The sequence below is a fragment of the Bos javanicus genome, chromosome 17 (assembly GCF_032452875.1).
Source record: "Bos javanicus breed banteng chromosome 17, ARS-OSU_banteng_1.0, whole genome shotgun sequence".
Classification (NCBI taxonomy): Eukaryota; Metazoa; Chordata; class Mammalia; order Artiodactyla; family Bovidae; genus Bos; species Bos javanicus.
Genome location: NC_083884.1, coordinates 54,400,223 through 54,424,589, shown reverse-complemented (window position 1 = coordinate 54,424,589; position 24,367 = coordinate 54,400,223). Strand labels below are relative to the sequence as shown.

At 42.0% G+C, this 24,367-nt stretch overlaps 1 protein-coding gene and 1 pseudogene across 5 annotated transcripts in view; one reads left to right on the top strand and one right to left on the bottom strand.

The window, feature by feature from the left end:
* Window positions 1-19,395, bottom strand: part of ANAPC5 (anaphase promoting complex subunit 5) — a 35,123-nt gene extending 15,728 nt beyond the window's left edge. The window contains exons 1-7 of one of the 5 annotated variants that reach the window (XM_061383811.1): window positions 19,076-19,395; window positions 15,503-15,582; window positions 14,972-15,081; window positions 13,932-14,124; window positions 6,483-6,549; window positions 3,930-4,031; window positions 2,772-2,962 (exon numbers count right to left, since the gene is read on the bottom strand). In XM_061383811.1, coding sequence (XP_061239795.1) covers window positions 2,772-2,962; window positions 3,930-4,031; window positions 6,483-6,549; window positions 13,932-14,124; window positions 14,972-15,081; window positions 15,503-15,582; window positions 19,076-19,282 — 950 coding nt within the window. In that variant the 5' untranslated portion in view covers window positions 19,283-19,395. Of the gene's footprint in view, window positions 1-2,771; window positions 2,963-3,929; window positions 4,032-6,482; window positions 6,550-13,931; window positions 14,125-14,235; window positions 14,681-14,971; window positions 15,082-15,502; window positions 15,586-19,075 lie in introns of those variants that run through there. The other 4 variants (XM_061383815.1, XM_061383813.1, XM_061383812.1 and 1 more) reach the window with 4 other exon arrangements.
* LOC133229256 (tetraspanin-33-like) lies at window positions 7,660-10,523 on the top strand (annotated as a pseudogene).
* Window positions 19,396-24,367: the final 4,972 nt, after the last annotated feature.

Genomic DNA, 24,367 nt, shown 5'->3' with positions numbered 1-24,367 from the left:
AGGACTAAAGAAAGATTATTCTTCCCAGAGAGGAAGAAAAAGTAGATAACCAACACAGAAACTTCAAAGTTTCTGGCAAATCCTTGAAGAACCAATGGTTTTCCATTGCTGCTAATCAGAAATGCCTTTGATAAAAATTTTCATTAAAGAGCAAGAAGCAAACTGGTTGAAATATTGGAAACATGCTGGCTATCACACTGTTTGCAAAATGCCAGAGCAGAAAGATCTGTAGCCTCTAACAACAGCTTCCTATGTCATTCAGAGTAAAAGCCAGTGTCCTTACTTGGGCCTATAGGACCCTAAATGCTCTGACCCCTGCCACTTCTATGACCTCATTCTCCTCTATTCCCCCCTTACTTATGTCACCCTGACCACACCTTTTGTTCCTCCTCAAACATGCCAAGTAAATCCTGCCTCAGGGCCTTTGTACTTGCTGTCCTAGGCGACATGAATACTCTTTCTCCAAATACACACACAGATTACTCACTCCCTCAAATCCTTTATTTAAATCTCTGTTCAAATATTAACAAAGGTTAGGAAGGGCCTTAATATTTAAACAGAAATTTTACAAATTGAAGATTAAGACCAGTGCAATCATCTGGAAGAAGAGTGTTACTTATGAAAACAATAGCACTCATCACCTCTCTTTAATCCCTTATCCTGATCTATCACTACCTGATAAATTTAGGGTTTATTATTTATTTTTCCCATTGGAAGCTCCCTGAGAACAGAGTATTTTTTTTTTCCCCTTTTTTCACTGCTGTATCCTTAGCACCTAGAACAATGCCTAGCACATAGATTTTTAAGAAATTACCACAATCCTATTAGCTCAGGGGCAATTATACAGCCTCATAGCTCCAGGACTAAAAATAAAGAAGCCTGGAGTTGAGTAAATCAGAAATTAACTAGTAATTAATTCCATACAGTTAGCTGCCTATCCATTGATAATATTGCAAACACAGAAAAATTCTATACATCAACAGACTTATTATTTGTATCTACCAGACTACATACAAACTTCCAAATGCAAGGGCAAGCTGTGTGTAACACAGAAACAAGTTATTGGCAAATATTCAAATGGTGTTGCTATTTATTATGAGTACATAAAACATGAAAGGCTGTGATCAAAGAGGTTACTAAAGCTGGGCAGACGAAAAGAAGTTGACTCTTAGAATATGGAATCTCACAAAATCATAGAGTTCAGAGTAGCCTTAAACGTTTTTTGGCTCAAGTATCAATATGAGGCTTGAATTCTCTGAATGTCACCCCCGCTGCACATCTGAGCACTCTGCTGACAGAAGAAGAACCTTTCTCAGAAGGTTCTATACAAAGAAATCTCCTCCTCATAAACAGCAAAAATGTTTTGCCCTTTAACTGGCACTTACCAGCTCTCAATCTTCTCTAGTAGTCACACCCTTGATCAATCTAAGTCCTTTTCACATGACCTTCACTACAGAAAGATGTCAAATAAACGCTTGGCTAAACTGTTTCTTTTCCAGGCTAAACATTCTCACATCCTTCCCACACTCTTCATATGGCATGGCTTTGAATGCCTCCAGTGAGACTGTTCCCCAGGCAAGCTCCAGCTTGTCTATGTCCCTTTGAAAATGTGACAATCAGAAGTTATTAGAAATTCCTTACTGTTGCCTGGGCCATAGAGCAAGGTGCAGAAGTCTCAGTTCTTAAACTCTAGACACTACACTTCTAGAAATACACTCTAGTCTCTACTCAAAGATGCCTGTGACAGAAACTAATTTTTCTTAAATGGGAAAAAGCCATAGGGAAGCAGAGAGACTATCAGTAATTTCCTACCTTTTCACCATTATTCACATTATTTCATTATTTTCAAAATAGATTCCATATTTTGCAAGACTATCCTGTTAACTCTATTTACTAAATATTAATAACTGATCAATTTCCTATTTTTATTTATTAAAATCATAGGCATACCTTAATAATGGCATAAGTCAGTGTCACCTCACTGAGCCCCCTGAATGCCAACCAAAACCACAAACATGTGACTTTCGGCAATCCACATAGTCTTTTGTCAAATAAAGGCACAGCTTCCTTTTGGCTTTTTGAAATACTGAAAATAACTTTTACATACCCATTATTTCCTCTGAAAAATCCTGTTGGGAATCTTTGGCCTAATGACCCAATTTCCTTTTAATTCAGTGCCCATTGTTCTTAGAAGTAAAGCAAAAGGCCAAGCACTTAGACGGTAATGCTAAATTGTGACTCCAGGGGGCAGACTCTTTCATTATCTTCTGTTCAGTGGAAAAAGCTTCCTTCTTCGCAAGTTATTGACAAGCTCAGGTTGAACAATCTCTTTTTCTCTTTTCTTCCCCCTCCTCCTCCTTTTTTAAAAATATACAGCATATTTTTTAAACTTTTTATTTTATATTGGTGTATAGTTGATTAACAATGCTGTGTTAGTTTCAGGTGTGCAGCAAAGTGATTTGGTTATATATCTATTAAATACATGTATCTATTCTTTTTCGAATTATTTTCCCATTTAGATTATTACGTAATATTGAGCAGAGTTCCTTTGCTACACAGCAGGTCCTTGCTGGTTATCTATTTTAAATATAAAAACAGTGTGTGCATGTCAATCCCAGACCCCCTAACTATCCCTAGCCCCCACCCTTCCCCTCTGGTAACCATTAAGTTCATTCTTTAAGTCAAATACAGCCTATTTTTAAAAACACATCTCAATTAACATTTGAGAGATAGTTTCTTCAATTTCTACATGGACAAGTTTATACACTTACTAGTGACCAAAGCGGCAGTGCAGGGCAGCCAGGTTTAGAGCTGCGTATCTCAAGCTCCGGCCATAGCCCTCTTCCCCATTACTCTTGCTTTCGGCTCCAGTAAGAATCAGGCGGTCAAAATAATGAAGGAGGCTGTGTGTTGAACTGAAAACGTCTTGAACTCGGAGGTTGTTTAAGTAGCTGAGGTAGTGCTAAAAGGAGGAACATTCAACATATTTTAAATGTTAAGTTCCTCTTGTGTTAGATTAATTCAGAGAGGTCCACTGGCTGTAGACATCCACGTATCCCCTACCCTCCTAAGTCACAGTTTAGCTTAATCTTTTCCCCACAGGCAGAATAAAATAGACTTAAGGTACAGTAGGTGGTTTCCTCCCCAGAATGTGTCCCCAAACAAAATAAAGGGGATTCCACCAGCATGGGTGTCAGAGTTTTGTCCTAAATACTCATCCACTGGTTATATTAGGATCCATGGATTATACATGAGGATGGAGGGGGACTCACCTAGCTTAGATATTAAGGAATTGTGTCAGTATAAAAAAAAAAGGTCTTAAAACCTGAATTCATACAAATATAAAACCAATTTTTCTAAATGTCCAAGTTAAAACCCAGTGAGACTTTTACTAGTTTATTAGTTTTAGAAGTTAATTATCTTCTATTTTGACACTATTTTCATTTTGTTTGGTTCACTGAATTAAAACTCCCTCCAGCAGGCAGATCCCAGTTACTAAGGAGCAAAGCAGATGTATTTCTACATGTGGATAAAGTCAGATGGCAAAACCCAGGTGCTATTAAGAAAGTTCTCAGGATAAAAATTCAATAAGGAATAGAATTATTTAACTTAAAAAATATATACACCAACAAAAACATTTACAAAAGAGGAGAAAAGAATTTTGGGGCCTCAAACTTTAAAAAATCAGTCTGTCATCTCCTTCATCTCCTGTCCGTAATTCACAACATCAGAGATGAATGAAAGAGAGCATCAATAGATTGAAGAAATCCCTCCTGGGTGGGGGAGGAGCCTAGGCTAAGTCAATTACATGCCAACCACAGGATTTCTTTCTAAGAACCCAGGTCAGCGGGCCAATCCACATTTACTTGACTATTCAAAAGTCTTGTCCCTGCTTTCTAATTTAGGAACAGATTCTGGAAGAGGCTCACCGCTTCAGCAAAATCAGGATTAAATTTCAACAAGTTGTTCAATTCTTTCTGCAAAGAAGCTGGAGTGAGGGCTTTGGTCTCATCATTCTTCAACAAAGAAGCCTGAAAGTTAAAAATGACAACTCTCAGTAGAAAGAAATGGCCAATAAACATATGGACACATATATTAAATATCTGATTACTTTCTTCTCTGCACCTACACTTTCCTCTTTTTTTTTTTTTTAACAATTTTATTCATTTATTTATTTTTGGCTGTGCTGGGTCTTCATTGCTGTGCGGGCTTTTCTCTAGTTGCGGTGCGCAGCTTCTCATTCCAGTGGCCTCTCTTGTCACAGAGTGCAGGTTCTAGGGCACTTGGGCTTCAGTGGTTGCAGCACATGAGCTCAGTAGTTATGGCTCCCAGTCTCTAGAGCACAGGCTCAGTGGTTATGGTGCATGGGCCGAGTTGCTCCTCACCATGTGGGACCGTCCTGGAGTAGGGATCAAACCTGTGTCTCCTGCATTGACAGGCGGATTCTTTACCACTGAGCCACCAAGAAAGGTCCTACACTCTCCTCTTGACCTTGCAGAACACTGTTTCCTCTTCCTGGAATTATGTCTCGCAACCACCAACCCCACCCACACACTCTTCTATGCAAAAGCCTACTCAGCCTTCAGGGCCCAGTTTAGATTTCAGCCACCTGCTTCTCCCATAAGCACCTACATGCTCCTATAAGCCCCCTGCACTAACCCTTCCTGCAGTACTTATTAAATTATATTACTAGTGCTAGCTGACCCCACCCCCAGACTGTAAGTGCCTTCAAGGCAGGAAGTATGTATTCATAGTCTGGCAAAGAGCCTTATGGCACACACTTGCCCTTCTCCTGGTTTTCTGTTTCATATGGATGTTACCAGCAACAATTATATAAAATATTTAGAAAACTACTTCTAAATTAATGATTAGTACTTAACTGGGTTCTAGACACTTCAATTTTACATAGAAAAATTTTTCTTTGATTAACAATAACTTCTAACTCCATTTTAATTCATTGTAGCATTACAGGAGATTCCAAAAATATGAAAAAGCATACAGAAGAAAACAGAAAAGCACACAGAAAATCATCTGTTACTCCTCCATCCAGAAATAACACCATTTTTATGTCAGTGTATCTTATTCCAGTCTTTTTTCTGTGCGTGGGTATATGTATGTGTGTTTGTGTGTGTATGTACTTATACATATACACTGGTGGGCTGCCGTCTATGGGGTCGCAGAGTCGGACACGACTGAAGTGACTCAGCAGCAGCAGCAGCATGCACACTTTTTTAACAAAATTAGAATATATCATTTTACTATCTGCCCTTTTCATTTAATAATATATTATACATTTGTCTCATCATCAACTGGTCTTTGAAAATACCATTTTTAAAGCAAAAGTATCAATCCTTTGTCATATGTATTGCAAATCCTTTTCCCATTTTGTTGTTTGACTTTTAATTTTGTCAGAAAATGTACTAACATGCAGACATTTTTCATTTTTATGCTGAAAAACATCAAATGATCTCCTACATATTTTCTTCCACAGTTCTTATGTTTAGAAAGTTCCCCATCCAGAGATCAGTTAAAAGTTAATATGGAGTTCCTTCTAGTCTAATTATAACTTTAAATGTTTACAGTGAAGCCTTTAATCTACCTGTAAAGTACTGAGGTGCAAAGATGAGGTGAGGGTCCAGCTTCATTTTCTCCTCTACAGGTAACCAATTGTCTAGATGGGTTTTTCTAATCTGTCTAAAATTCATTTGCAGGGGTGACTCTATTATCTGCATCTAGATCTAAACATTACATCTTTCAGCAGAAAGAAAATTAATAATAAAATTAGAGGAAACTTAAAAATAGAGCAAAAATCAAAATTCTTTGCTGAAAACAACATGAAAGAAAAACGTTCAGCTTGTATTACCAAAAAAAAAAAAAACTAAAGTAGGTTTGAAAACACTAGTAAGAAATGTCTGGGCTAAAGTGTACTGGTGTTTGCAACTTGAAATGTATCAAAAAAAATACGATGAAATGGTGACTAGATGGGTAGATATATGATAAACAGAGCGAAATATTAATTGTAGGACCCAGATGATGGGTATGTGGGTATTCGCTGTACAAGGCTTTTCAATTTTATTTCTGTTTGAAAATGTCCTTGATGAAAAGTTGGGAAAAGGGTAGTAAGTCTTCCAAATCACGCTTTGGGGCTGTGTTAGTCACACACCATTACTAAATGAACATGCATTACGACTCTAATAGAGAAATAAAATCACATACAAAATAGGGAGGGACATATAGCTACAGCTGCATTGTTAGTGAAGAAAAAAGGACCAAGAGTAAGAACAATGCCGCTTTACTAATAAACCTACTCACATAACAAACATATGTCATGACAGCAGACAGTGAAGGACAGGGAAGCCTGGTGTGCTGCAGTCCATGGGGTCACAAAGAATCGGACATGACTGAGCAACGGAACAGCAACAACAAATAATGTCACAGAATTAAAAAAAAAAAAAATATGACAAATCACAGAACCAACTTACCTGTTGAGAAAGAAAAAATTCTGCTTGTTTTTGGGACAGAGGCCCACTGCACGATACCTCTTCTTCTCTGGAAAAAAATTAAGTAAAAATAATAAAGAATTAAACAATAGTGAAAATGGTAATGCTAACAAAGTCAAATAGATTCATCAGAAAAGCTTAAAAACTTTTATAATTAATTCTCTTCTCAGGAATGATGCTAAATGTCCTGATAAAATTTACATGATTTAATAAGCAGATCTCAACTCTATACAGCCTCCAGCATGATCTTTCTAATATGCAGGTCTAGGGACTTCCCTGGTGGTCCGTGGTTAAGACTCTGCTTCCAATGCAAGGGATGCTGGTTGGATCCCTGGTCAGGAAACTAGGATCCCAGATGCCGCAAGTGTATCATCCCTGACTTAAAGCCCCTCTGGGGAATCCCACTGCCTTCCAGAATAAAGCCCACGTTGCTTAGCAGGGCAGGTGCAATGCTTCCTGAGTGGTCCTACCTCTCTCTCCTGCCTTCTCATCTACACCCCAGCCCTGATGAACTCCTTGCAATTTCCTATCTATCAGGAAGGGCTAGCACCCCATAGAAAATACTCTGGGAAAAGCTGCTCTAATATTCTCTTGGTTTCACAAGGCAGCAAGTGTATCAGATTCTGCAGGTATCAGAGATGCCCAGGACCAGCCCCGACCCGGTACAACAAAGATCACTGAAACAACAGTGACCTAGAGGGAAGTGGAAAGAAAACGCATAGGCCAAGCTCTCAAACAGAAGAGTGAAGTATCTGGGCAATAAGATGCCCTTTTCTCTTAACATATCCCTCAAAGAAAGTAAGCCCAAGTCCTGAAATAAATACGGCAGTACACAAAAAGGCTAGAGGCCAATGAGGATCTGGATGAAATGCGATACACTGCTCCCAGCCCACCCTCCTCTAAGGTCCATGATGCTCACCGTCACCAGATGCTTTATTTACTTAATCCTTTCCCCCAAAAAAGATTTGAGGTAGTTAATAAAGGACACAAGAACAATAAAAGTTAATAAAATAGAGAGAACCAAAATCACACAAAGCAAAAAGCTACAAATAAAGGCAAATAGATTTACTATAAATGAAGATCAAGTTTGGCCTTGGACTTGACTGAGCGACTTCACTTTCACTTTTCACTTTTTTCCTTGGTGGCAACAGCGGCCAACATGAACAAGGTTGGGAAAAGCAAGTGAGAATACCACTGCCCAAACCATCCTTTTACTGACTCCTCCCATGCTTCCTCAGGGCCTCAAATACATGCCAGAGAAAGTAACTCTTTTTTTTTTTTTTTTAAGAAAGTAACTCTTAACAGGCCACAAAGGTATTCAGTTTAGGAAGGGTGTTACTCATTTAGGAAAAGGACACCAATAAATTTGTTTATGAATCCAATTACCAGCTGAGACAGAATTTTAGACTTACAAGTGGCTGTATATCAAAGACATTTAACCTGGGCCTATGAAGGGCTTTAGGAGCCCATGAACCTTGTAAAGCTGCATGCAAAATACACATTTTTAATGCGAGGATAGTGCATGGCATTCATCTGATTTTCAAAAGGACTCTGGAAACTCCTCTAAAGTGCTTAAATCACCCACTATAACTGAAATTTAAAAAATACAACAGGATTAGACAATCAACAAATGGAGCCGGGGCACACATAAAACACAAGTCTAGGTCCCTGAAAATACAATGTCTTTATGGGCTCACGGTCTTAGTGAAGGCTAAGTCCAGCCCATGTGACGTGATGGCAGTAAGCAATATGAATGAATGAATGAATGTATATTATCTCTGCATTAGAAACGGGAGAAACCACTCCACTTGGAGTGATGAGGACTTTAAAAGTGGGGAAGGAGTGGAGAAATGATGAGGATGGAAGAAGGCATTCTAAGAAAGGAAAATAAAAGACAAAGAATGGGAAAATGCCCGGCCTGTTGGAGGGATACGAGCAGAGCTGGATGGCTGGGGTAAAGGACCCAAGTTGAGGAACAGAAATTGAGGTCAGAAAGGTCAACTGGGGAACACCTCAGATACCAGGCCAGGAGACTCTGTCTCTGGAGATTCCTGAGCAGGGTAGAAACAAAACAAAAGCAGGGGAGGGGAAGGACTGAGACAGGGAACAGTTTCAAAACACCCAAGAAGGCCATGAGGACCTGAACGCTTGGAGGTATGTGACCAGAGGGGTGACCTGGCCCCTCCTCCTGACCTCATGTGCTCAGGCCACACTGTCCTCCTTCTGTCCCTCCGGTATGTCAGTCTGTCCTGTCTTGAGAGCTGTGAGTCTGCATGTGCTCTGACAACTCTTCTCAGGGCTGGTTCTTCTGTCAGCAAGCCCCCAGTCTTAAAGGGCCCTTTCCTGACAGCACTCCACAGTTACTCTGTATCCTCGAGCCCTAGGTATTCCTTTCCTGCGTGGCATACCCTGAAGTTACATTACCTGTTAATGGAGTTACCTCTCGACTCCCCTCTCACCCTCCCCACGTAAACTCCGCGAGGACGGGGACTTTCTCCTCCATGAAGACAGTGCAGCACCTAACACAGTACCTGGCCCACCAGAAGCACTGAATAAGCATTTGTCGAATAAATTAATGAAGTTGGGAGATTTTTATTAAATCATTGACAAGTGAAGAAACACCAAAGACTTTCTACTTTTGTTAGAAATTTTTGTTAGTTAAAAGGGACTTTGGGGCTTCCCTGGTGGCTCAGTGGTAAAGAATCAGCCTGCCAGCCCCTTTCTCCTCTGCCTCTTTCATCCCTGGCCCTTGAGCCCTCCTCCCCACAGAAACTATGGAGCTAACAGGGCAGCCACCCTCTAGCCAAATCCTGGAGGTTTCCTCTGCCTGGCCACCCAAGCCAGTTCACCTGGATTTCCCCGAGCTCTTCTTCTGAGATCCACCTGCATTTTAGGCTTAGAGTGTGTCTAGGGAAGAAGGTAGGCTTCTGGGTGCAAAGACTAACCAGAGGCTTCAGCCCTCCCTTTGCTCTGTTCCAGAGAAACTCAACCTCCATTCCTATTCCTCTACACGAAGTGTCCAGGAAACAGAATCGGCAAAAGCCAGTGGGCCTAATGCCATTCTAATTCTTTTCTGGAGTGAAGATGGTTCCTCCTCTCTCAAGCCTGGGAATAAAGGCTCTTAAGTTGTTAGTTCCTCAAATTAAAGGCCACAGACCCTTCTGGGCCCTTGGTGTTCTCCCCGTGGGAGGGCAGTACTGCTCCCTGTAACCTTTAGCCACACTGGAGAGTCCCCCACCAGGGGAGGAGGACAGTTCTGGGAGTGCCCCCCCATCCCAGGTACCCCATTCAGTCGGCACCAGAGCAGACAAACAGCCACTCCCCCAGAGGCAGCGCTGGCCTGCCTGGCCGTGGACCCGGCCATCCTGCTGATCCTGGTGGGCATCCTCAGGTTCCTGCTCACCTTCTGCAGCTGCATCAGATGATCTCTCTGCGAGAACGTCTGCCTCCTGCAGACGCTCTCCCTCTGTCCCACCATTGTGTTCCTGCTACAGCTGGCAGCTGGGGTCCTGGGCTTCGTCTTCTCAGACAAGGTGCGGGGCAAAGTGAGTGAGATTATCAATAATGCCATTGTGCACTACTGAGATAACTTGGACCTTCAGAATCTCATAGATTTTTGGCCAGAAGGAGTTCAGCTACTGTGGAGGGATTTCCTATAAGGACTGGTCCCTGAACATGTACCTCAACTGTTCAGAAGACAACCCCAGGCATGAGCACTATTCTGTGCATTACTCCTGTTGCTTGCCTACCCCTAACCAGGCAGTGATCAACACCATGTGTGGCCAAGGTATGCAGACCTTTGACTACTCGGAAGCTAGTCAAGTCATCTACACCCATGGCTGTATTGACAGATTGGTCAACTGGATACACAGCAACCTCTTCGTACTTGGTGGTGTGGCACTGGGCCTGGCCATCCCGCAGCTCGTGAGAATCCTGCTGTCCATGAACCTTGTGAGTCAGATCAAAGATCAGATCCAACTATAGCTCTACAACCAGCAGCACCGGGCGGACCCATGGTACTGAGGATCCATCCTGCACCTCCTCGGTAGGGCAACAGGGGAGCCTCGTCAACTGACAGCAGTGGTTACAGCTGCCGGCGCCCAGTGGAGAATGGATTTTAGACCCGCAAGCCACAGCCCAACGGGAGGAAGCAAACTTCACAGACAGCAGAAGGCAGGGTGCACAGGTGGCCCTAATCTGAGAAGAATGTGCCTCCTCCCCACCCCAGCTCTCAGCATTGTTATTTTGTATTCTCTCTAACCTCAATCATTTGGGTTGTTTTTGTTTAGTCTGAGCACAGATGCTTGAGCAACTGCAGTTGAAAAAAAAAAAAAAATCCACCTGCCAATGCAAGACACATGGGTTTGATCCCTGGTCCAGGAAGATCCCACATACACAGAGCAATTAAGCCTGCGCATCGCAACTACTGAGCCTGTGCTCTAGAGCCTGGGAGCCAGAATTACCGAAGCCCCTGGGCCCTGAAGCCTGTGCTCTGCAACAAAAGAAGCCGCTGCTATGAGAAGCCCATGCAAAGCAACAAGTGAGTAGCCCTCCCCACCCACCCCACCCCCTACTCTCTGCAACTAGAGAAAGTCCATGTAGCACTGAAGACCCAGCACAGCCAAAAAATAAATAAATGAATTTTTTTTTTTTAAAGGACTTCTGTTAGGTCCTTTATGGAGCACAGAGAAGATGTTGTTCCAGCGACTAATAGTCTCCGCTACAAACCCACACGGTGTAACCCTATAAGCCTCCTCTATTATTGCAGGAAACAAATGCTGCCCCGTAACAACAATAAGCAAATGAAAAGCTGAAGCTAAATGTCAAGTCTGCACGTTCTTCTGTAATGGGACTTTTTTTTTTTTTTTGGCCACACTGTGCAGCTTGTGGGATCTTTAGTTTCCCAACCAATGACTGCGCCGAGTACTAACAACTGGACCACCAAGGAACTCCCTAGAATAACATTTAAATACATTTCTTCTATTTCAGTGATGAAATTCAGTTTACTGAATGCATACCATTTTCTGAAACCATACACCTTAATATTAGACATACTGTTACATTACACACAAATGAATTCTTAGAACAGGATCAAAACAATGTAATTAGACCTAAGTAAATCAGATTAATTTAGGAGAAAGTCAAACCTAATTTAAAAAGTCTGAATTTTAACATTTCTGAAGAACTGACATTCTTCTACTTTAAAAGCATATAAAGAGCTAGGACAGAGATCACATTGTTTCCTGGAAGCTTCTTAAAAGAGAAATTTCAAAAAGAATAGCTACATTTGTCCAATGTTTACTATATACCAGGCACAGTTCTAAACACTTTATACAGATTTATCATTTAATTCTCACAACAACCCTCTGAGGCGGTCACATAAGCCCCATTTTGCAGGTTAGAAATTTGAGGTACAGAGAAGGTGACCTGCCCAAGGTAGGGAGTGGAAGAGCCAGAATTCAAATCCAGGGGTCTGACTCCAGAGCCAGACTCAACTCTACAAGGTACAGCCTTTCCGCTCCACGACAAACATTGTGAGCAAGTCTTGAGTTTTTGCAAGTACTCACTGGTACTATAATCTTCTTGTTCCCAGTGTGTGCTGAACAAATCATATAACCATACAAAGGCCACTCCTAGGAACTGCAGGGACATATTCTCTGGCTATACCTGCCAGCCCCCAAGGGGGTTGGACCAGTCTATACAGGGCAGGTGGGGGCTTGCTTCTCTCAGAGCTCTGAACACACCGTTACTGACAAGGTCATTATCTGTTTCCATGTCAGTCTTCCTCCCCAGACCGTGGGCTCCCTGAGATCACACACACACACACACGTTTTCCCCTCCAAACACAAGTGGTCTATTTGGGAGGTGATCCCAGGTAACAGCTGGGGAGAGGGGATGTGAAACAGCAAAGGGAAGGGAGTCAACACGAAGTATTTTATGGGGCAAATTACCAGTGCGGGCATTGGACGACATGTTCTGATTCTCTCACTGGACATGTCTCATTGGACGATATGTTCTGATTCTCATTCATCCAACACATATTCAGACACCACAAGCCAAGCTCTGAGGAAAAGGAGGTGACATATAACAGAGAAGGAGGGTCTTAACTCTTGATGGAGTACAAAGGCAAATATAAATGAGTAAGTAAATAAATGCAAAAGGTTGCTTACTGAGGAGATCTATGAAGGAAAGAAAGAAGATGGAAGTACTTAGGATGGAGGTTACTTCACACACGTAGTCAGGGAAGGCCTGTGTGAGGTCACGGGAGCCCAGTGGTGAAAGGAAGGGAGGGAGGTGAGAAGCCAGAGAAGAGTACACCAGGCACCCCGAGGCAGAGCTTGGCTGGGCGTATTCAAGAAACTGAAATCAAGCCAGAGCTGTTAGACTCTGACAGTGAAGGGAGAGGCAGGAAAAAGAGGTAAGGAAGATGACAGGGGCCAGATCAGACAGGTACCAGGGCCACAGTAACTCCGATTTCTGTCTGAATTCCATGGACAGTCAAGGAGGGTTTGGGGCATAAGAACATGTGGTGTGATTTACATCCGTGATGGTTCCCTTGGATGTTTCAGGAAAAACTGAGAGTAAGGAGACAAGAATGGAGGCAGGGAAAGCAGCCAGGAGGCTGGAGCAGTCATCCAGGAAAGAGACCAGGTACTAAGACCATCGGGGAAGCAGTGGCGATGGAGAGAAGTGAACTGATTCCAAACATACTGTGGAGGAAGTTCTGGCTGGATATGCAGAAGGACCGGCTGTTGGGGTGAAGGACGGGAAGGACCCAGGGACACACCTAGGCTTTGGGCTTGAACAACTAGCTGAACAGTGCCACCACATCCCCAGGGCTTAAACTTTAGGAGGCACTCTATAAGTTTTCACAGAATTAATCAATTGTTAATTCACTGTGATATAATGAACACTACACTACCGCTCAGGATCCCAGCAGAAAACAAATGGCATATTCAAATGGGGTAACATGAGATAAGTTTAATAAAGGACCACTTTCAGAAACAGTGGCAGGGGATGGAGAAGCCATAGTGAGTAATACAGTCCCCAGGGCTGGGAACAGTGGGGCACCTTTCGCACCAGGCCTGGGAAACCTTCCCAGTAACCAGACCCTTGAGGTCTGCAAAGCAGGCCACCTGATGGAGGCGGTGACCCTACACCCAGTCCACCGTGACCTTGAAGGGAGGGAACCAGTGAATCAACACCCTGACCTTACTCTCCTCGACCCTCTGGATTTCCCATCAGTGCCTCCCAACCAGAAGTTAGAGGGGAAGAAACTAACCGATGCAGCCTGTAAAGGTCCACTTCCTGGATCTGGAGGGACAGAAAGATGACAGCCAATGCAGAAACTCTGGATGAGTGAGGATTTACTGTGCCTGTAATGACGCTATTTCACAGGAAAGGGATTCACGCTGGAGAAACCCAAGTTACCTTATAGATACGTCAAGTTCTTCTTTTTCCATTTTCCTTTCGCCCTCCTCTCTGCTGGCCAGTTCCATATCAGCATCTTCCATGGTCTTTTTCTCACCATTCTGGAAGTACTGCTGAAGGGCAGTGTACAGTTTAAACACTTGACTGAAAGACAGCTTACTGTAGGCCAAGATCATGTGACGCAGAAATAAGCCTACAAAACAAGACACAGACCAGGCAAAGGCATTAACTCAAAAACTGGGCGACTCCAAGTCAATGACTATTTGTTGCAATTCTTCCTTCAAAATAATTGAAAAGAAGATACTTGCAGTTGTTGTTTCCTCCACAATGTTCTTTCATCACCTTTGAAGCTGATTTTCTCTTTATATTAAAAGCTCAGTCCTCCCACCCACACTCCACTTTTTATCCAGCCAATGTATCCTCTCATGACTGTTAGAACTATCAGAAGTTATTGTATTTGTTTACTTTTTACTATCTGCCCGCCCTTCTCCCCAAAACCACAAGAATGTAATCTGCCTTAAGAGAAAGGTTCCAGTCTCTCTTCAAGTCCAGAGCCTGGCACATGGAAGATCAACAAATAACTGATGGTAAATAACATAAAAACTACCAGGAAAGAAAAGTCAGGTGGATGGAGCATGGCTATAAAGCTAACAGAAAAGAATCAGGAAACTTCATGTATACCCTAGACTTATAAACTGTAACAATAATCTACTCTTACTCTCTTCATAAAACTTTAGCTGGTGACCCTGACTTAGTTGTGCAATGTGTACAAGTGAGCAGAGGACTGTGGGAAACAGCTGAGAAACCCTGAAAGGCTCCACAATCAGTCTAATACTCTGATGACAGTAGACAAAACAGAAGATGCTTTCCCATGAGACAGTTATTTAAACACAGATCAAAATGGCAAGGCAATGGATAAAACATGTCCAACATCCGCACTGCCTGTGCTCAGATTACAGCAGAGTTAACAACAGATGTGACTCAGAGAGCCATTCACTTCAGTGAAAATATTCTCTGCTCTCCTTAGAAGAATTTCATACCTACTACACTTGTTTTGTGAACCTCTGGTTCAGTTCCAGAAAAAGAATCTGAAAGGTCATCAAAAAATTGTTCCATATCCTTCAATTCGCCTTCAGCCATCAGTTTGATTCTGAACAAGAAAAATGAGGTAAGGATTTTAGGAAGGCCCTTTGAACATCTTCCCACATTTCATATTCCACAATCACCAAAAATGAATCTATTTGAAATCCAAAATGTCACCCCCATATTCTGAAAAATATCATTGCTGATGTTTTCTTGATTATAAAATTTCTCAAAGTAGCGTATCAGCCAGTAAAAATGAAATTCTCTGCAACAACTAAAAGGAACAAAGTAGATCCATACACAATAATAAATTCTGAAGCAGTATATTTAATGCTATCCATTTAAAAAAAATCAAATTAAGGTACTTAGGAAAACAAGCCAGAATAACAAAGATATCTTTTTTTTAAGGAAATAATCACCATGTGCCATTTTCTAATTTCCATCTACTTTGACATCTTTTCATATATACAGAAGAAAATGGAGTTTACCTGATCTGCACTGAGTTTGCCAGCTGAGGACAAGATTCTTCAATTAATTTGTAAAGTTTAGACAGTGTAATATCTGGGCCCTGGGTAAAGGAGAGATTGAAAGGTTACAGAAAAATTTTAAAGAGCTGGAGATTGATAAACAGCTGCATACATGAATTCATTTATCAACCTCTCTGCTTTCTTTTTTTAAACTGGAATGTAGTTGATTTTCAATGTTGTCTGAGTTTCAGGTGTACAGCAATGTGAATCATATGTATATATACACATATCCACTCTTTTTTAGATGCTTTTCCCATATAGGCCATTACAGAGTATTGAGTCATTTTCCGTGCTATACAGTACATCCTTATTAGTTATCTATTTTATGTACAGTAATATGTATACGTCAATCCTAATCTCCCAATTTATCCCTCTCCCTCCCCTATCCAACCTTTCTGTTTTAAAGTTATTCCATGGGGAGGGAGGAGGGAGGAGGGTTCGGGATGGGGAACACATGTATACCTGTGGCGGATTCATTTTGATATTTGGCAAAACTAATACAATTATGTAAAGTTTAAAAATAAAATAAAATTGGAAGAATAAAAAAAAAAAAAAGAAAAAAAAAAAAAAATAAAGTTATTCCAAACATGAAATCTCAAACCAGGAAGCAGAAAAAAAAAAAAACCTATCTGCATAAAACACTACAGCAATATTTCACATTTGCATGCATTCTCTCTTAGTTGGAGGAATGACTTAAAATGGAAAAAAAAAAAGCATAGAATCTGTAGTCTGAGGTTCTTTCATTCTCAGTTTGGTAATTGTAGCAAAGGTGTTGCCTCCCTGGGCCCTTCATCAGTAAGATGGAGATAACAATAACGTCCCATGTTTGTGGCAACGATTAAGTAAAATAATTCAAATTGTTTTGTACCCTGGAGAACATATACTAACACAGGGGTCCTATTTTTCAGAAACATAATCTCATTTGATCCTCCAAAACACCGGAAGGTAGGCAGTCATATTATCTACCCAAGTTCATAAAAGGTATCGTTAGAGACAGAGAGTATGTGACCTCAGCTATCAGGAAGATTTCAACCTAGCTGAGGTTTACAACTAAACACTGAATACCTTTGGAGAGTAAGTTGACAGTACACACGTCACTTTCAGTTGTGGATAACCCAGCAAGCCCGCTTCCGGGGAAGGTATGTTCCCCATACGTTTGAAATGAAGAAAAACTAAAGAATCTATAAGGCCATTAATAAAGAGCTCAGTTATAATCTATAAATTTTAACATTAATTAAAAGTATGAGTTAAGGACTTCCCTGGCAGTCCAATGGTTAAGACTCTGGCTTCCACTGCAGGGGGCATGGGTTCAATCCCTGATGTGAGAGCTAAGATCCTAGATGCCTTAAAGTATGGCAAAAAAAAGAAAACTGCTTAATTTTTTTAAAGTATGAGTTAAATTATGTTTCTTTTCTCAGCCGTTACAAAGGATGAGGTAAATCTACTCAAATATGCTGACATGGAATGATCTCCAAGACTTACTAAGTGAAAGGAACAAGCTGTAGCATAGAAGTAGCACTTATGTAAAATGAACAAACAAAAAAAATGCAGAATTAAACAAAAAGGATACAAGTATACATACTTACAATCATATGCATCAACCTATCTATATACACGTATACATAGCAAAAGGTCTAGAAAGATCCACTCTGAACTGTTACTCAGTAAATGTTAATAGCTGAATGAAGGAATATGAACCCTGATAATCTCTGAGGAAACAGGATAAACTTCCACTCTATCAACTTTAGTATCATTTAAAGTTTTACAATGAATCTTTGTGTATTAGTTGAGTAGTTAAAAATCAGCTAATTTTTAAAGTCAAACAATAAGCAAATAATAAAGGCTGGAACTTAGCTAGATGTTATACATGTTGATTAAAATTCCAGGCTGGATGAAGCACAAGCTGGAATCAAGATTGCCGGGAGAAATATTAATAGCCTCAGATATTCAGACGACACCACCCTTATGGCAGAAAGTGAAGAAGAACTAAAGAGCCTCTTGAGGAAAGTGAAAGAGGAGAGTGAAAAAGTTGGCTTAAAACTCAACATTCAGAAAACTAAGATCATGGCATCTGGTCCCATCACTTCATGGCAAATAGATGGGGAAACAATGGAAACAGTGACAGACTTTAGTCTTTTGGGCTCTAAACTTATAACAGTAATGGAGACAGGACTGGGAGCTGCAAGTTCTAGAGATCCTGCTACTTTTATCTAACTAATTGGGCAAGTCACTTAATCTGTGTCCTCAGTACTCCTCCCCCTGCCCCAAAGAGAGTGATGGATTAAAAAAAGCCCTTTATAAGGACTTCCCTGGTGGGCCAGTGGTTAAGACTGCCTTCCAATGCAGTGGGTTTGATCCCTGGTCAGTCCCACATGCCTTGCAGCCAAAAAAATCAAAACATAAAACAGAAGCAATATTGTAACGAATTCAATAAAGACTTAAAAAAACAGTCCACATTTTTAAAAAATTCTTAATTGAAAAAAAGCTTGTTATAAACTATAGTGTACTAGGCTTTGGGGATACAAGGTGAGAAAGAACAGGACAAAGTAATGCCCTCATGGAGGTTACAGTCTAGTAGGGGAGAGAGACGTCCCTCATATAATCACCCGAATAAATGGAAAAACTACAACTGATCTAAGGGAAAGTGCATGAGATTAAAATGAAAATAGCTAAAATTGATGGAGCATTTATTATGTGCCAAACACTGTAAAATGTTCTCATGAATTTTCTAACTTAACACAGCCATCACATGACAGTTCCTCTCATTGTTTTCCATTTTACAGAGCAAAAGCAAAGACCCAAACACGTTATGGAACTTGCCCAAGTCGCACAGCAGGTAAGCAGTAGAGTTACAATCTGAGTCTGCAAAGGGAGATAAAACATGTAAAGTGCTTGTGTTAGTTGCTCAGTCGTGTCCGACTCTTTGCGAACCAATGGACTACAGGCCGCCAGGTTCCTCTGTCCTTGGAATTCTCCAGGCAAAAATACTGGAATGGGTTCTTGCCATTCCCTTCTCCAGGGGGGATCTTTCTAACTCAGAGATTGAACCCGGGTCTCCCGCATTGTGGGAAGATTCTTTACCGTCTGAGCCACCAGGGAAGCCCATCAAGTGCTTAGTACACAGTAAGTGATCAATGTTGGCTGTTACTTTTTTGTCATTGTTACCACTTATTACGGTCCTCTACGGTACAGCGTCTCTAACAGGTACCTCTAGGGTACCTGTGTCTCCAACGCTCAAGCCTACATGTAGCCTCATTCTACATAAAACGGAGGATCTGCGAAAGTAACTCTTTCCCCCGTCACTCAGCTAATAAATGCTGGAGTCATATATAAACCTGCCCAGAAAAATGCATGTAAAGTGCCTGGTCCATAGTAAGTACTAAGTGTTAGCTGGTGGTAATAACTATATTTTTCTCAGTCCAAAAGGGCAGAGAGAGTATCCGATAAACCCCCGTGCCCCCAGCCCCCAGGGAGCTGTCCCATCACAGAGCCGGTGCACAGTAAGGGTTTGCTGGATGAACCGGAGACCCTCACCTGCAGCAGCGGCAGGAGCAGCTGGTTGAGCCTTCGCCGCTCCATGAGGCTAACGGCGCCCTCGCCCGTGCGGCCCATCTCGTTCAGCAACACTAGCACCGCGATCTTATACGGCGTCACCCAGTCCTTGATACCGAATACGTTGGCATGCACCACCCCATTGGTCATCATGGGGTTGAAGTAGAGGCTCTCGTGGACGCTGGCCATGGCGCTCACGAACTAAGTCCAGGAGACCCGGTGCGCGCCCCGGCCGGATTCCTGCTCAGGGAACCTCACAACCTCCCCTAGGCCTCCCCTGACCCGCGGCGTATCCCAGGAAACTGCCTCGCGACGGCACGCCGATGACCAATCAGAGCAACGAAACCAGAGCTCTATAGCCAATAAAAATGCCCAACAATACCGTGATGGGTGGGGCAAAGGCGGCGCACCTAAAGACTGGGTCCCTACAGAAACTTTTGCAGGAGGGCGGGTTCCGGGTAGACATGGACTGGCACTGAGTGAAAGAGTCGACGCTTTCGGTCAAGGTCTGAACGGCTAGGAGGCTGACCATTTGTTCATTTAATTTGAAAATAATTCAAATTAAATTTTAAAGTGATTGAGATTAAGGCAACGAAGTTAGGGACTTCCCGGCGGTCCACTGGTTAAGAGTGGGAGCTTCCCCCTGCAGGGGGCCCGCGTCCGGGAGCTAAGATCTGCTGCTGGGACGTCCTGCGCTGGGACGGCCCAGGGGGATGGTATGGGGAGGGGGGAGGGAGGAGGGTTTAGGATGGGGAGCACGTGTATACCTGAAATTTTTTTAATTTTAAAAATTAAAAATAAAATAAAATTTAAAAAAAATAAATAAATAAAACTATTATGCTGAGTGAAAGAAGGCACATTCAAAAACAGTGCGTGCTGCAAGATTCTACCTACATGGAATTCTAGAAAAAAAAGAAAGAAAGAAAAAAAGAAAAAAAAAAAAAAGATCCCGCTTGTCGCGGGGTTCAAATAACAGAAAAAAAAAAAAGAAAAAGCAACGAAATTAAACGTGCACCTTTAAAATCTGTATTTAACTGATCAGGTTAATTTTATATTCAAAGTTCGGAAGTTTCATTTAGCTCTGTTTTAATGCGTGAATGAAGTTTTTTTCCCCCCTTAGAATTTCACAAATGCCATTTGCAGACAGCCAGGTCAGGTTGCAAGTAGCCGTGTATCCTTACGCATAATAGAAGATAATACCACCTCCATGTGGTGAATCTCTGTTTCAGTTCAGTTCAGTCGCTCAGTCGTGTCCGACTCTTTGCGACCCCATGAATCGCAGCACGCCAGGCCTCCCTGTCCCTCACCAACCTCCGGAGTTCACACAAACTCATGTCCATTGAGTCGGTGATGCCATCCAGCCATCTCATCCTCTGCCGTCCCCTTCTCCTCCTACCCCTAATCCCTCCCAGCATCAGAGTCTTTTCCAATGAGTCAACTCTTCGCATGAGGTGGCCAAAGTATTGGAGTTTCAGCTTCAGCATTAGTCCTTCCAATGAACATCCAGGACTGATCTCCTTTAGGATGGACTGGTTGGATCTCCTTGCAGTCCAAGGGACTCTCAAGAGTCTTCTCCAACACCACAGTCCAAAAGCATCAACTCTTCGGCGCTCAGCTTTCTTTACAGTGCAACTCTCACATTCATACATGACCACTGGATAAACCATAGCCTTGACTAGACGGACCCTTGTTGGCAAAGTAATGTCTCTGCTTTTTAATATGCTATCTAGGTTGGTCATAACCTTCCTTCCAAGGAGTAAGCGTCTTTTAATTTCATGGCTGCAGTCACCATCTGCAGTGATTTGGGAGCCCCCAAAAATAAAGTGTAACACTGTTTCCACTGTTTCCCCATCTATTTCCCATGAAGTGATGGGACCAGATGCCATGATCTTAGTTTTCTGAATGTTGAGCTTTAAGCCAACTTTTTCACTCTCCTCTTTCACTTTCATCAAGCGGCTTTTTAGTTCCTCTTCACTTTCTGCCATAAGGGTGGTGTCATATGCATATCTGAGGTTATTGATATTTCTCCTAGCAATCTTGATTCCAGCTTGTGCTTCACCTAGCCCAGCATTTTGCATGATGTACTCTTCATATAAGTTAAATAAGCAGGGTGACAATATACAGCCTTGACATACTCCTTTTCCTATTTGGAACCAGTCTGTTGTTCCATGTCCAGTTCTAACTGTTGCTTCCTGACCTGCATATAGGTTTCTCAAGAGGCAGGTCAGGTGGTCTGGTATTCCCATCTCTTTCAGAATTTTCCACAGTTTATTGTGATCCACACAGTCAAAGCCTTTGGCATAATCAATAAAGCAGAAATAGATGTTTTTCTGGAACTCTCTTGCTTTTTCCATGATCCAGTGGATATTGGCAATTTGATCTCTGGTTCCTCTGCCTTTTCTAAAACCAGCTTGAACATCTGGAACTTCATGGTTCACGTATTGCTGAAGCCTGGCTTGGAGAATTTTGAGCATTACTTTACTAGCATGTGAGATGGGTGCAATTGTCCGGTAAAGTTTGAGCATTCTTTGGCATTGCCTTTCTTTGGGATTGGAATGAAAACGGACCTTTTCCAGTCCTGTGGCCACTGCTGAGTTTTCCACATTTGCTTGCATATTGAGGACAGCACTTTCACAGCATCATCTTTCAGGATTTGAAATAGCTCAACTGGAATTCCATCACTTCCACTAGCTTTGTTCGTAGTGATACTTCCTAAGGCCCACTTGACTTCACATTCCAGGATGTCTGACTCTAGGTCAGTGATCACACCATCGTGATTATCTGGGTTGTGAAGATCTTTTTGTACAGTTCTTCTGTGTATTCTTGCCACCTCTTCTTAATATCTTCTGCTCCTGTTAGGTCCATACCATTTGTCCTTTATCGAGCCCATCTTTGCATGAAATATTCCCTTGGTATCTCTAATTTTCTTGAAGAGATCTCTAGTCTTTCCCATTCTGTTGTTTTCCTCTATTTCTTTGCATTGATGGCTGAGGGTGGCTTTCTTAACTCTCCTTGCTGTTCTTTGGAACTCTGCATTCAGATGCATATATCTTTCCTTTTCTGCTTTGCTTTTTGCTTCTCTTCTTTTCACAGCTATTTGTAAGGCCTCCCCAGACAGCCATCTTGCTTTTTTGCATTTCTTTTCCATGGGGATGGTCTTGATCACTGTCCCCTGTACAATATCACGAACCTCCTTCCGTAGTTCATCAGGCACTCTATCTATCAGATGTAGTCCCTTGAATCTATTTCTCACTTCCACTGTATAATCGTAAGGGACTGGATTGAGGTCATACCTGAATGGTTTAGTGGTTTTCCCTACTTTCTTCAATTTAAGTCTGAATTTGGCAATAAGGACTTCATGATCTGAGCCACAGTCAGTTCCTGGTCTTGTTTTTCCTGACTATATAGAGCTTCTCCATCTTTGGCTGCAAAGAATTTTCATTATCAGTCTGATTTTGGTGTTGACCATCTGTTGATGTCTATGTGTAGAGTCTTCTCTTGTGTTGTTGGAAGAGGGTGTTTGCTATGACCAGTGCATTCTCTTGGAAAAACTCTATTAGCCTTTGCCCTGCTTCATTCCGTATTCAAGGCCAAATTTGCCTGTTACCCCAGGTGTTTCTTGACTTCCTACTTTTGCATTCTAGTCCTCTATAATGAAAAGGACATCTTTTTTGGGTGTTAGTTCTAAAAGGTCTTGTAGGTCTGTCTTGCAGTTAAGTTTTGTAAAACCCTAAACAACAATCTTAATCTAAATTGGTAAGGCTTTCAAGTAATTCATTCTTCTATTCAAGAAATTATGTGCTGAGCTCCTTCTATATTCAAAGCCATGTTCTAATCATGGTGCTCAAAGAGGGTGAACTAAACCAGAAGTTGCAAACCGGTGACCTCTTAACTAAATAAGACCCATGAGATGTGTTTTGCTTGTCTTACATAATATTTGCCAAGCTTCCCAGGTGGCTCACTGGTAAAGAATCCTCCTTCCAGTGCAGGAAATACAGGAGATGAATTCAATCCCTGGGTTGGGAAGATCCCCTGGAGGAGGAAATGGTAACCCACTCCAGTATTCTTGCCTGGAGAATCCCATGGACAGAGGAGCCTGGCAGGCTACAGTCTATAGGGTCGAAAAGAATTGAACATGATTGAGCAACTGAGCACCCACATACAATATTTCCCAACACTTAAAAATTGAGACATTTCAGTGCACCCCTGCCCCCAATCTATATTTCCAGCTTCAGTTGAAAAATTGGAAAACTTGGCAACATGGTTTATTCTGGGTTGGTAACCCTTAACTGAATATAAGCAGCAAGAGCCACCCTTATTCAGGCCATGACATCCCCCAATCAATACAGTCATGGGCATATGGGCCTAGCAGAGCCAATCAGATCCTTCTCTGGATCACTATATGGACTCTAGAAAGAAGAGCCCTCTTTCTCTCAGGGTTGCTAGGCAGGTTGTCAATGTTTCAACACCTCCTTCCAAAAAAAAGGCTACCTGTAGGAAGAGAGATCAAGCCAATTTTCAAGTAAAAGCAGAATCAAGCAGAATTGGAGGTCAGGGAGGGGAGAAAGGAAATGGCAACCCACTCCAGTACTCTTGCCTAGAGAATTCCATGGACAGAGGAACCTGATGGGCTGCTGTCTGTGGGATCCCACAGAGTCGGACACGACTGAAGCAACTTAGCATGCATGCATGGATTGGAGAAGGAAATGGCAACCCACTCCAGTATTCTTGCCTGGAGAATCCCAGGGACGGGGGAGCCTGGTGGGCTGCCGTCTATGGGGTCGCACAGAGTCGGACACGACTGAAGCAAATTAGCAGCAGCAGCAGCTGCAGAGGGGAGAAAGAAATAGGTCTGGTTCATTGATTTCTATTTTTATCTTGATACCCTGGTTCTTGCAGCTATTTCAATTATCAGCTTTCCTAGAAGATCATCTCCCAACCACAAAAAAATTAGCTAATGTTTGTTGGTCTGGGTTGGAGGTTTTGTTTTTATTTCATTTTTCTTGAGCTTGATTTGAGAAAGATTTTAGGCTCTTGCAACCAAAATCGTCAATAAAGGTGATAATAAATGATTGAAAACACTGAAATCTATTCATCCTACAGGAATTGTTTAGTACTCAGAAAGACCTTCAGGCTCCTTGGTTCGTTACTAGAGAAGCCTTTATCTCATCCTATGTGTTATTCAGGGACTATCTCCCTTCCTTCCTCAGTCACCAGGTGTTCTCCTGCCAGTCAGAGAAAACATGATTCAAATGAAGTCATGATTGATGAAAC